The sequence below is a fragment of the Macaca nemestrina genome, chromosome 8 (assembly GCF_043159975.1).
Source record: "Macaca nemestrina isolate mMacNem1 chromosome 8, mMacNem.hap1, whole genome shotgun sequence".
In the NCBI taxonomy this organism is placed as follows: Eukaryota; Metazoa; Chordata; class Mammalia; order Primates; family Cercopithecidae; genus Macaca; species Macaca nemestrina.
Window position 1 is genome coordinate 10471541 of NC_092132.1, and position 10864 is coordinate 10482404.

A 10864-nucleotide genomic window follows, 5' to 3' on the forward strand; every position below is an offset into this window, starting at 1 on the left:
CAGAGGCTCACTTAATTGCATGTTCAGAAATTAAGAGTTTAACATTATTAGAATATGCAAAGGCATACAGAGTGATATAATGGACTTTATATCACTTTATATCATTTATCTATAATGGACTCAGAAGCAGGAGGGTGGGAGGGGGGAGCCAGGGATAAAAAAAAAAAAAAAAAAAACTACACATTAGGTACAATGTACACTACTTGGGTGATGGGTGCACTAAAGTCTCAGAATTCACCACTATATAATTCATCCATGTAGCCAAAAACCACTTGTACCCTAAAAGCTATTAAAAAAAGAATTTAATATTGTTAGTATGAGCAGCTCCACAAATTTGGGGTGCAAATATGGTCATATTATTTACTTTTCCAATTAATTCCTTGAGTAAAGCTTGCTGCTATAACAACAACAAACAACAAACAAATTTTCAGTTATTTCTTGCTCATATAACAATCTAAATTAGATGTTTCTGGTTGGAGGGCAGCTTTCCTCTACAGAATGATCCAGGGCACAAAGCATAATTATACTCTCTTTTCTGGCCAGCGGGGTCTTGCACCCACTCTACTCAGGGTAGATTTCCCTAGGGCTCCCAGGAGACTCCTAAAGAAGCCAACTTAACTTTCTGTTACCTCTTCTGATAATGCCAGGAGGAAAAAAATTATATAAAAGCTTTATATTCACTGAGGCATCCTACTATATTGAATTATCTGAAATGAAAGAACCAAATGTCATCTTCAGATTTTAATAGATGATTGTCTATGAAATAAAGAGGATTTAGAGGCCAGGCACGGTGGGCCATACCTGTAATACCAGCACTTTGGGAGGCTGAGGCAGGTACATCACTTGAGGTCAAGAGTTTGAGACCAGCCTGGCCAATATGGTGAAACCCCATCTCTACTAAAAATCCAAAATTAACCAGATACGGTGGCTGGCGCCTGTAATCCCAGCTACTCAGGAGGCTGAGACAGGAGATTGCTTGGACCCTGGAGATGGAGGTGGCAGTGAGCCGAGATCATGCCACTACACTCCAGCCTGGGCGACAGAGCCAGATTCCATCTCAAAAAAAAAGAGGATATAGAGGACATCTTCATATTATAAAATGGCATAAACTGAAAAATATATAAACATAAGCTGATAGTTTAAAGAAATCAGTTAATGGTATTTTTTTTTTTTTTTTTTTTTTTAGACGGAGTCTTGATCTGTCACTCAGGCTAGAGTGTAGTGGTGTGATCTCGGCTCACTGCCAGCTCCGCCTCCCGGGTTCCCACCATTCTCCTGCCTCAGCCTCCCGAGTAGCTTGGACTACAGGTGCCCACCACCGTGCCCAGCTAATTTTTTGTATTTTTAGTAGAGATGGGGTTTAACCGTCTCGTTAGCCAGGATGGGACCAATCTCCTGACCTCGTGATCCTCCCGCCTCAACCTCCCAAGGTGCTGGGATTACAGGCGTGAGCCAACGCACCCAGCCAGTTAATGGTATTTCTAAGATTTGTAGTTGGTGCTCAATACATTTATAGAACCAGGCTTTTGAATCATGCCTGGAACTTAGCAGCTCAATTGTTATTTTTTAGAACAAATAAATGAATGGCAGTGACAGAAGTCTAATAAGCATTTTGAAATATGCGCAAATCTTTAGATATAAAATTTGTACATTAAAATAAGTTTTTGAGATAACTGGTGGATATCCCATAAATGTTTATTTCTATTATCGAAGATATCATCAGGATAATTTAGATTGCCAAAGTAGACAGAGATGTGCCACATACATGTCACTCAGGACTGCTACATATATTCATAGAGGTTTAGCACTACACAGTCCCAGAGAATGGTATTCACACAGACTCCCATGCAAATAGCTTCCCTGGGTTTGTGCAGTGCATACTGTGTATGCAGCTGCCTAATTTGAATACATCAGTCCTAACAGGCCGTAAGAGTAGAGCAGCTGATTCACCTTGTTCATCACCAGGACTGATTGAGCTGGTCTGGTTGAGTAGTGCGTTTTCACTTCATGTCCCCACTGCTTCCTCGTTTACCACCTCCTCCCACAAGCTTACGTTCTTGTAAAGATACTGGCCTTCCCTGATAGAAATGCCCTCCTGTCAACGGTGTGGTTATAACTTCACCTGAGCCCATGCAAACTCCAGAGGACTCTCAGTAATCCTGGAGCAGGAGATCCCCTAAAATGTGAACTGAATATTCTTTCTCTGTTAGTAATGAGGTACTTAAACACACGCTCATGGTGGCATTTTTTTAACCCAACTTTTTGAGGATTGCCTATTAAATACCAAGAGACATCTTAGCGCTCTGTTAATTAACAATGTCACTAATTCAAAAATGTTCTCATTGTTTAGTCGCCAAAAAAGCCTTAGATGGGTCCTTCAGATCCCAAACACAAATTTTAAACATCTTATCCTTACATGTTCAATATTTACATTCTAAAACATTAAATGTAAGTTCTAGGTCTCTCTAGAGTCTGGGGTGTGTTGGAAGTTGGGATAGATGGGCCTAAAATGAGGCAAAAAGACCAGTTAGGAAGGAGGTTTTGGTAAGAGTCCAGATGAGAGATACAAGGACTCACCCTAAGGTAGTGACCAAGGGCATGGAGGATAGTTAATCGCTCTCACTACCATTCAAGAGGAAGACTTGGCGGGGCACAGTGGCTCACGTCTGTAATCCCAGCCCTTTTGAAGGCCAAGGCGGGCGGATCATGAGGTCAGGAGATTGAGACCATCCTGGCTAACATGGTGAAACCCTGTCTCTACTAAAAATACAAAAAGTTAGCCAGGCGTGGTGGCAGGCACCTGTAGTTCCAGCTACTCGGGAGGCTGAGGCAGGAGAATGGTGTGAACCCGGAACGCAGAGCTTGCAGCAAGCAGATATCGCACCACTGCACTCCAGCCTGGGCAACACAGCAAGGCTCGGCCTCAAAAAAAGAAAAAAAAAAAAAAAAAAGAGGAAGACTTTATGGGACTTGAAGACTGACAAATAAAGATAAGGATAAACTGCAAATAACTTCAAGATCATGCTATTGGGCATTTGCTGGTGCCATAGCACGATGAGAGATAAAAGGACTAGGTATGGTGAGGACTTACACATGTAGAGAGTTAAACAGCATATCAAGAGTTCTAATACTGGATGTAAGAATACTACCAGGCTTTCAATTTTTGTGCCAAATTAGACAAAGGGACAAATAGTACAAGTTCAAAGTAAGCAAATGCTGTTTGATTTCAAAATTCCTCTTTGCATGTTTTTTCCCCTTTCCTGGGAGCAACATTACTTATATACCTTGGAGTAATCTCTCTCTCATTCTTAACACATGGAGAGCTCTCATCCTAGATCCATAGTGGCAGCTGTTGAAAACATTACGACTTCTTCCTCACTGCATTTCCTACTTCTGCTTGATGTCTTGTGCTACTGCCAAAGCCTTCTTTCACTGCACGAGTGTGACCATGTAATTTCTGGTGCATTTTAGAGTAGTCCAAAATTTACTGGGAATTCTTAACTTCCCAGAAAATCCCTGGTTTTGAGATATAAACATAAAAATAAAGTATGCCCCTAATAATTTTACAAGATAGGCAGGGAGCTCACTCAGCCATTCAACAGCTAGTTGTTGAGTGGTGTTGTTACTGAGGAAGAGGCTGGAAATTCGATGTGGAATTAGACATGGTTCCTGCCATTCAAGAGATTTACAATCTGAAGGGAAAGGAAAATAAATCAAGCCTTAAAGGAATGGATAATAAGTGATATATTGATCCATATGAACAGCCAACTCATACATGAATGTTCGAGAAACTTTTTGTAGGTGATAAAGCGCATAAATAGTAGAACACGAAACTAGAAACAGTGTCTAAAGCAAGGTGGCTGCCACATGCTGTAGAAAACATACTAATTTATTCCAACTAAGTAGACGACCAATATTTTTTGGAAGAGATTGCATTTAACTTGGGAGGGTCAAGTGAATAATTCCTGAGACACGGAAAACTTCAGGGCTTATTTAAGGTACTGGGTGATATCCTTTACCAAGATCAGGTATAGGTTTGTGGCTACAAGAAAGGGAGACAAGACACATACTTTTTAAAAAAGTTAACAGCATAGCTAAAATTACATAGTACTACAACATTCAAGAAATAGTGCTTGGCAGTGATTAAGAGCTAAGTTAGAGGAATGGGCTGGAAGCCTAAGTGTGTCTGAATCCCAAGGTGCCTGCCTGCACAGCCCAGAGGTCACAGGTTCCTTGCCGGCTGGGAAAACCTTACTACTTGGTGGACGCTGGGTAAATGCTGGTTAATTGAGTTAATCTTTCTTCAAGTAGTTAAGAGACGTGGAGGACCTGGAGCTCCTTGCTGTTTACACTTTAACCAAAACTTTAGAAGGCCTGTAGGGGCCCCAAGGGAATTGAGGAAAGCACCACCTTGTTGCTCGTTCAGATGCAAATTCAGAAGCTGAACAACCCCCCTCCAAAAGTTGCACTGAGGCTATTCAGCCCTTCTGTCCAGTTCTAAACTTTGTGGGGATGGGAGGGAGGTGGGGACTACCAAGTGATCCACAGATCCCAAGCAATGCTCTTTAAGGTGGTTTTTCTGAAATGTTTTATTACGCCCGCTTAAGGGAAGGCGTTGCAGGACAAACAGTACTGAACTTGAAGTCTGGGTCTCCACCACTACCTGACCTTGAGCGAGTCATTTAGTTTTTTAATCTCTTTCAGTCCCGTGTTCCCAGTTGTAAAATATGGAGGTTGTGGGCTCCATAATAATAGCTAGGCATTTAGGATCTATCACATGCCAGGTGAGGCGTTTTCCGCGTTTATCTCTTTTGATCCTCACTACCACCTTGGTAGACTACTAACCCCATTTTACCCGAGACGTTCGGTTGAGAGCGCTTTGATGGCATGCCCAAGGTCACGCAGCCAGAGTGGCGGATCTGGATTCCACTTCAAGGCTGCCTGACCCTAACACTAGGCAGCCCCAGTTTGATCGCAGGTGACCTCCTCCGAGATTTCCCTCAACTACCCGCTCGGTTCCTTCGCCTCCTCTCCTCGCTTCTCTCGCGTCCAAAGCGCCCCTTTGGCCACCGGACATGCTCAGTAGCTCAGGAAGACTTTTCGCTCTGCCTCGGGAAATTTTTCACGCCGCTCCGGGAGCCGAGCCCGCCCCGCCCACGGCTCCTCCTCACGGGATTGGTCAAATTCCGAGAGGCAGCAAGGGAAGGGAAGGGAAGGAGGCGGAAGCCCAAATTACCTCCCAACCCCCAGCGCAATGGGCGCGCGCGCCCCGAGAGTGCGTGCGTGCGTGCGTGCGTGTGAGTGAGCACGTGAGGGCCCCAGAACGTGCACAGTGGGCGGGGACAGGAAATGGGAAGCGAGGGGCGGGGGTTGCCGTTGCCATGGCAGTGACGTCAGGCGTCGGGGAGCGAACCCGGCCCCTTCCCCACGCGCGCGCGCGCGCACACACACACAGAGACATGCACACGCGCGCGCACAGCCGCTCTCCCTCAGACACACTGGAGGGAAAGGTCAAACTAAAGGCGAGGGAGCAGAGAGACCGGAGGGAGCCGCTGCCGCCGCCGCGCGCCATGACGGACGCGGCGGAGGCTGCTTTCTCAGTGCGGACGCCGCCGAACCCCAGCTCTCGCCGCGCCCCCTGCCCCCCGCCCCTCGCGCGCCCCTCACCCCGGCGCTGGCGCGTCCCCGCGCCCCCTCCCCCGGCCGCTCCAGGCGCGCGTCGGGCCCGGGGCGCGGGGCGCCGGGAGCGGGAGGGTGGGGGCCGCGGCGGGCGGCCTCCTCGCCCGACCCCCGACCCCGGGCTAGGTGAGTGCCTTGGGGCGGGAGAGGGTGTCTGGAGCGGAGAGGACACCGGGCACTCAGCCCCCCTCCTGACCCCCTTCCGGGGGCGCTGACAGGCTCTCGGGACACGGCCTCTGGGGGGTGTCGTGGGGTCACTAGTGTCGGGGGGTGCTTTTTGGGAGCCCCCGTCCCTCAGGGTCGGGCGCCCTAGTCGTCGGGGGCTCGGGGCCGGGGAGTGGGCGCTGCGGTGCGGCCCCGGAGTGCAGCCGCGGAGACTGGGCATGGGGCGGGCGGCGGGAGGCAGGTGGGCCCTCCCCGGGGCTCGTGAAGTGCGGGGACCGGGCGAGGGGGCCGCGAGAAGCTTTCGGGATATGTTTGTCCGGCAGTTGCAAGAAACTCTGCCCTCGGGACGAGGCGCCTTGCTTTCTGCCGGGGCCAGCGAAAGTGGCGGATTTCAAAAACTCGGGTGAAGCCAGGCTGGACCGGCCGGGAGGGAGAGGGGCCGGGAGCACCCGTCTGGATGGGGACCAGAGATGAACGAATCCGCCTGTGTGTAGCACCAGGGCATGTTGTGTGCACGTTGCCATGCCAGTGTTTAATGTTTGTTGCTTATGGTTATTTTAGGACTAAATGATAAAAAAGTTACTTTGGCGAGAGGGAACTGCTTGATTTGACATGAGTTCTTCCCTTGTGCATGCAGGAAATAAGTTCTTGTACACACACAACTGAATTTATGTCCAGTGGACTTCACAAATAATGTACACAAAACTCCAAAGCCCCGAAGCAAGGTGATGTGTGTCTGAAGAGTTTCAGGTGTCAGGCTCCGTGTTCCGTGGGAACAAAATAGGAGGACACCGAAGTACTTGATATGCCCAAGCATTCATCTTTTTGTAATAAGCTTTGGATCCCATCAAAGTGGAGTTTAGTTGTAACTGCCAGGGTTAAGTAATCGCATTGACCCAGTGCCACCCACCAGTTTGGAGCTTCTCTGAAAGTAATTTACGAGACAGTCTTGTGCTGATTTTGAATAACCAGTGCTTTTGCTGATTTTTTCCTTTTTAATTTTACACTATCATAATGTTTGTGTATACTACCTGTTTACCAAACGTTAGAATGAATTATTCATAAACTCTCCACTAAATCACTAAATCAGGTACTAGCTGTGGCATGTCTTTTAAAACAAAATTTGAATGTTACCTGGAAATTACCGATACAATGGTTTCAAGCCGATAGGGAGTTTTTGAGCTTAAGTCTAGCATAAACACTATCCCAAGTGGATGTGTTTTAAAATTTAAATCTCATCTAAGAAAACTTCCTGGTTTGTAAAGATGCAGGATTGTGATGATAGGTGAGGAAATGGCAGAGAGAATTTTTGGTGGAGAATAAGAGAACAACCTGTGAATTTGGTGTTAACCAGCAGTCTCAGCATATACACACTTGCTCCTTACCTAAGCATTTCTGATATGTGGGTGCTTTTTCTGTTAATTATGTCTCTTTGGTTATTTGTCATTTTCAAAAAGTTCCCTCAACAGAGTACCCTCACTTTGAAATTGAGTCCTTGGGGCATGTAGCCGGGATACCAAAAGTTTTCAATGCCAGATGCAGAGAAAGATCAGTCCATTTGGGATCTTGTTATTTCTGTGCAGCTACTTTTGTGCTGTGAGGTCTCTTTTACATCATGCTCCTATTGGCCATAGCTGACATATGTCTGTATACGGTCCTGTAATGGGGTACTTAATTGTTACAGCCTGAAAGTATTGTTTCTTGTAATATATAAATAAATTTTTATGTTTTTCTCTCTCCTCTCTTTTTCAAGGCAACTGTAGAATTGGACAAATCAACAATTAGCATATCCCCCTTCTGTAGGTCTTGTTGACCTTGGTGGCATCCTGGAGGTTATATGTTCATGGAGATAAACAGTTCTTGAACGGTTTACTCCAGGTGGTAAAAACACATGCGAAAGTGATTTGGGCTGTGCGTATCTTGGTTTTTAAAAATCATTTTTATCGAGCGTTTATTGTGATCATGGCCAAAAATAAAATCATTCTTTGACTTTTTTTTGAACTACTGTACACACATTTCTGTATTACATTTTTAAGAATTGCTTATTTTTCGATTTTTCTAGTATTGCTTGTATATTCTACCACAAGTGAACAGCTCGTTTTTGGGGTGACATTTTTAGAGCTTGCTGGAGGGGCACTAGAAAGAAGGGCAGTACTGTGGTATGAATGTTTCAGCTTATGAAAACAGCTGTGCTCTACTTTAAGAAATTTGACATTTGGAAGTTTAAGATTACAAAACAAATTAATTACTAGTTGGTTATATTACGTGAGAATTTTACAAAAGGAATTCACTAAAAGTTGCTTTCAAGTACTTAATCCCTTTATATGGTATTCGTCAAATGTGATTTGATTTGTGAATAATCAGTCAGCATACAACAATTTAGGAACAGATTTTTGGCATACATTAGGGTTATCGGTGTGTTCTTTGAGTTATCTCTTTACCAAAAGTGTTTAGGGACAAAGTTAAATTCAGTGTTGTTCCACTTATATGCCACCTATAATGGTTTAACTGAGTGGGAATATTGTCATCTGATTTATCCCGTATCCTTTAAGGCAGGGGTGTCCAATCTTTTGGCCTCTCTGGGCCACATTGGAACAAGAAGAATGATCTTGGGCCACACATCAAATACATTAACAATAACTAACGAGCTTAAAAAATTGCAACAAAAATCTCATAATGTTTTCAGAAAGTTTACACATTTGTGTTGGGCCTCTATCAAAGCTGTCCTGGGCCACGGTTTGGACAAGCCTGATTTAAGGAATATATTGAAGCCTAATTAAAATGCTTTTCACCATTGAGTAAAATTTTATGATCAGGTTTGTCAGGAACCTCATCCAAGGTAGTTTAGTTAGTGGAGTGTCAAAAGCACCTTGTCAGACACTCTCACTAGGACAGTGGTCCCACAGCAGAGGCCAACAAGCAGTTATACCCAAACTTCAGCAAAATCAAAATAAATGGATTTGGTCTAAAGTCCACGAGCAGTAAAAACTGTTACCTTGAAATTTTCTGTAGGTGCAAATTATTCTGCAGAATTAAAGGCTTGTTTTTCCCAAGCTGTAATTCTGTTTGAGTCACTTGTGAAAAATGCTATTTTGGTAAAAGAACAACTATGTATTCTTTCAAAGGAGTTTTTTTTTCCCTTTGTGTTAATGCATTTGCGTTTATTTGAAATTGCAGGAGATGATGAATGAAGTATTTGGGAAGTTTAATTCAGAAATCATTTTGCTTTGGTCATGTAGAAAAAAAAGGAATGTGAGTTAATAGGAGAACTTATTTGTGAGTTAGTTCATACTTCATGTGGGGATGAGGAGGAAAGGGAGGAAGTAGCCGCAAACTTTATTAAGGATAACTAATCAAGTTTCATTTGATTTATACTGTTCATGCCTGGCTTGGGTAACAAGGACACCTTCACCTTTTCCTAGTTTTCAAGAAATTTTATTCTTAGAGAAGGGGTTTGAAGGATAAGAGCTAAGCATCAGGGCATATAAGAAGTAAAAAATACCTTCAGAATGCTTAATAGTATTTTGTTTTGTTTTTATACATTAGACAGAATGCAAGAAATTATTTTAATACTGAATATGGGTCAAAAGCCCAACTTTGGGATACTGGGCACAATTTCATTCCTCTTAGCATAATTGAATATTGTAAAAATGGAAGGAACAGCTTGAATGGTGCCATTGATTTTTTTAGTGCAGGCTCTTAGTTCCTCAATTGAACAAATGAGTAAAAATGAAGATTAAACAAGAGATATTAAAGGAAGTGTTTTCCATTTTTAAAAAAAATCCCAAGGGACTGTCTCAAATGATTGCTAATTTCAGAACATAGTGAGATTAAAAAGTACATTGGATTTATGATTAATGAGGACACAATTACAATTTTTAAAAAATACATGTAAAAGTAAGTGTACTACTGCAGTTTACAAATATTTGTGCCAAGATATGTGAGGCTAGCCGTAATGATTAGAAATTATAATTGGAAGTTAGACTGATTTATGTTCTCAATTTCATTATTTAAGACAATGTCACTTTTAAAATGTCACTTAATTTTTCTGTTCCCAATGTTCTTTTCAATAAAATGCAATCATTATGCACCGTACTTTATGTAAACTAGGGTTTCAAAATAATATTACCTAGACTTTTTTTTTTTTTTTTTGAGACAGAGTCTCATTCTGTCGCCCAGGCTGGAGTGCAGTGGCGCGATTTTGGCTCACTGCACCCTCCGCCTCCCAGGTTCAAGCGATTCTTCTGCCTCAGCCTCCCAAGTAGCTGAGATTACAGGCACCCACCACCACGCCTGTCTGATTTTTGTATTAGTAGAGACAGGATTTCAGCATGTTGGGCAGGCTGGTCTCAAACTCCTGACCTCAGGTGATCCACCCGCCTGGGCCTTTTTCCCAAAGTGCTGGGATTACAGATGTGAGCCACTGTGCCCAGCCAATTTACTAGACTTCTTAAGCATAAAATATTATCTAATAATATGTATATGTATGTCCACTGCATGGGATTTTTAAAAAGTTTAGATTTTGTGATCTGCAGAAATGTAGACAACAGTTTTTAAAAATAAGAAAGGCTGAGTTCAGGTCGGGCGTGGTGGCTCATGCCTGTAATCCCAGCACTTTCAGAGGCCGAGGTGGGCAGATTGCCTGAGCTCAAGAATTCAAGACCAGCTGGGCAGCATGGTGAAACCCTGTCTCTACAAAAATACAAAACGATTAGCTGGATGTGGTGGCACATGTCTGTAGTCCCAGCTACTTGGGGGGCTAAGGTGGGAGTATCGCTTGAGCCCAGGAGGTTGAGGCTGCAGTGAGCTGGGATCACCCCACTACACTCCAGTCTGGGGTGACAGAGCAAGACCCTGTCTCCCTCCCTGGACACCCCTAAAAAAGAAAGGCTGAGTTCGGAGTTTTAGTCATGGGTGACTCTAAATTGCATTTTCTTTTTCTCCCTAAAGGGTTTTCTTTTCCTGTTACATGTTTGTATTTTCCACTCATCTTACTATTTTGATTCCACTATTTTGATTC

The 10864-nt window shown here is 43.8% G+C and overlaps 1 protein-coding gene and 1 long non-coding RNA gene across 2 annotated transcripts in view; one reads left to right on the forward strand and one right to left on the reverse strand.

Annotated features, from left to right (window-relative positions):
- Nucleotides 1-3871: 3871 nt before the first annotated feature.
- Nucleotides 3872-5207, reverse strand: LOC105467300 (uncharacterized). Its single transcript, XR_978749.3, has 2 exons — nt 4856-5207; nt 3872-4042 (listed from the first exon to the last, which is right to left on the reverse strand). It is a non-coding gene; the product is annotated as an uncharacterized lncRNA (long non-coding RNA).
- A 174-nt stretch (nt 5208-5381) lies between these two features.
- Nucleotides 5382-10864, forward strand: part of LOC139355572 (serine/arginine repetitive matrix protein 1-like) — a 45004-nt gene continuing 39521 nt past the window's right edge. Inside the window, exon 1 of the mRNA XM_071067412.1 lies at nt 5382-5805. Coding sequence (XP_070923513.1) covers nt 5382-5805 — 424 coding nt within the window. The remainder of the gene's footprint in view (nt 5806-10864) is intronic.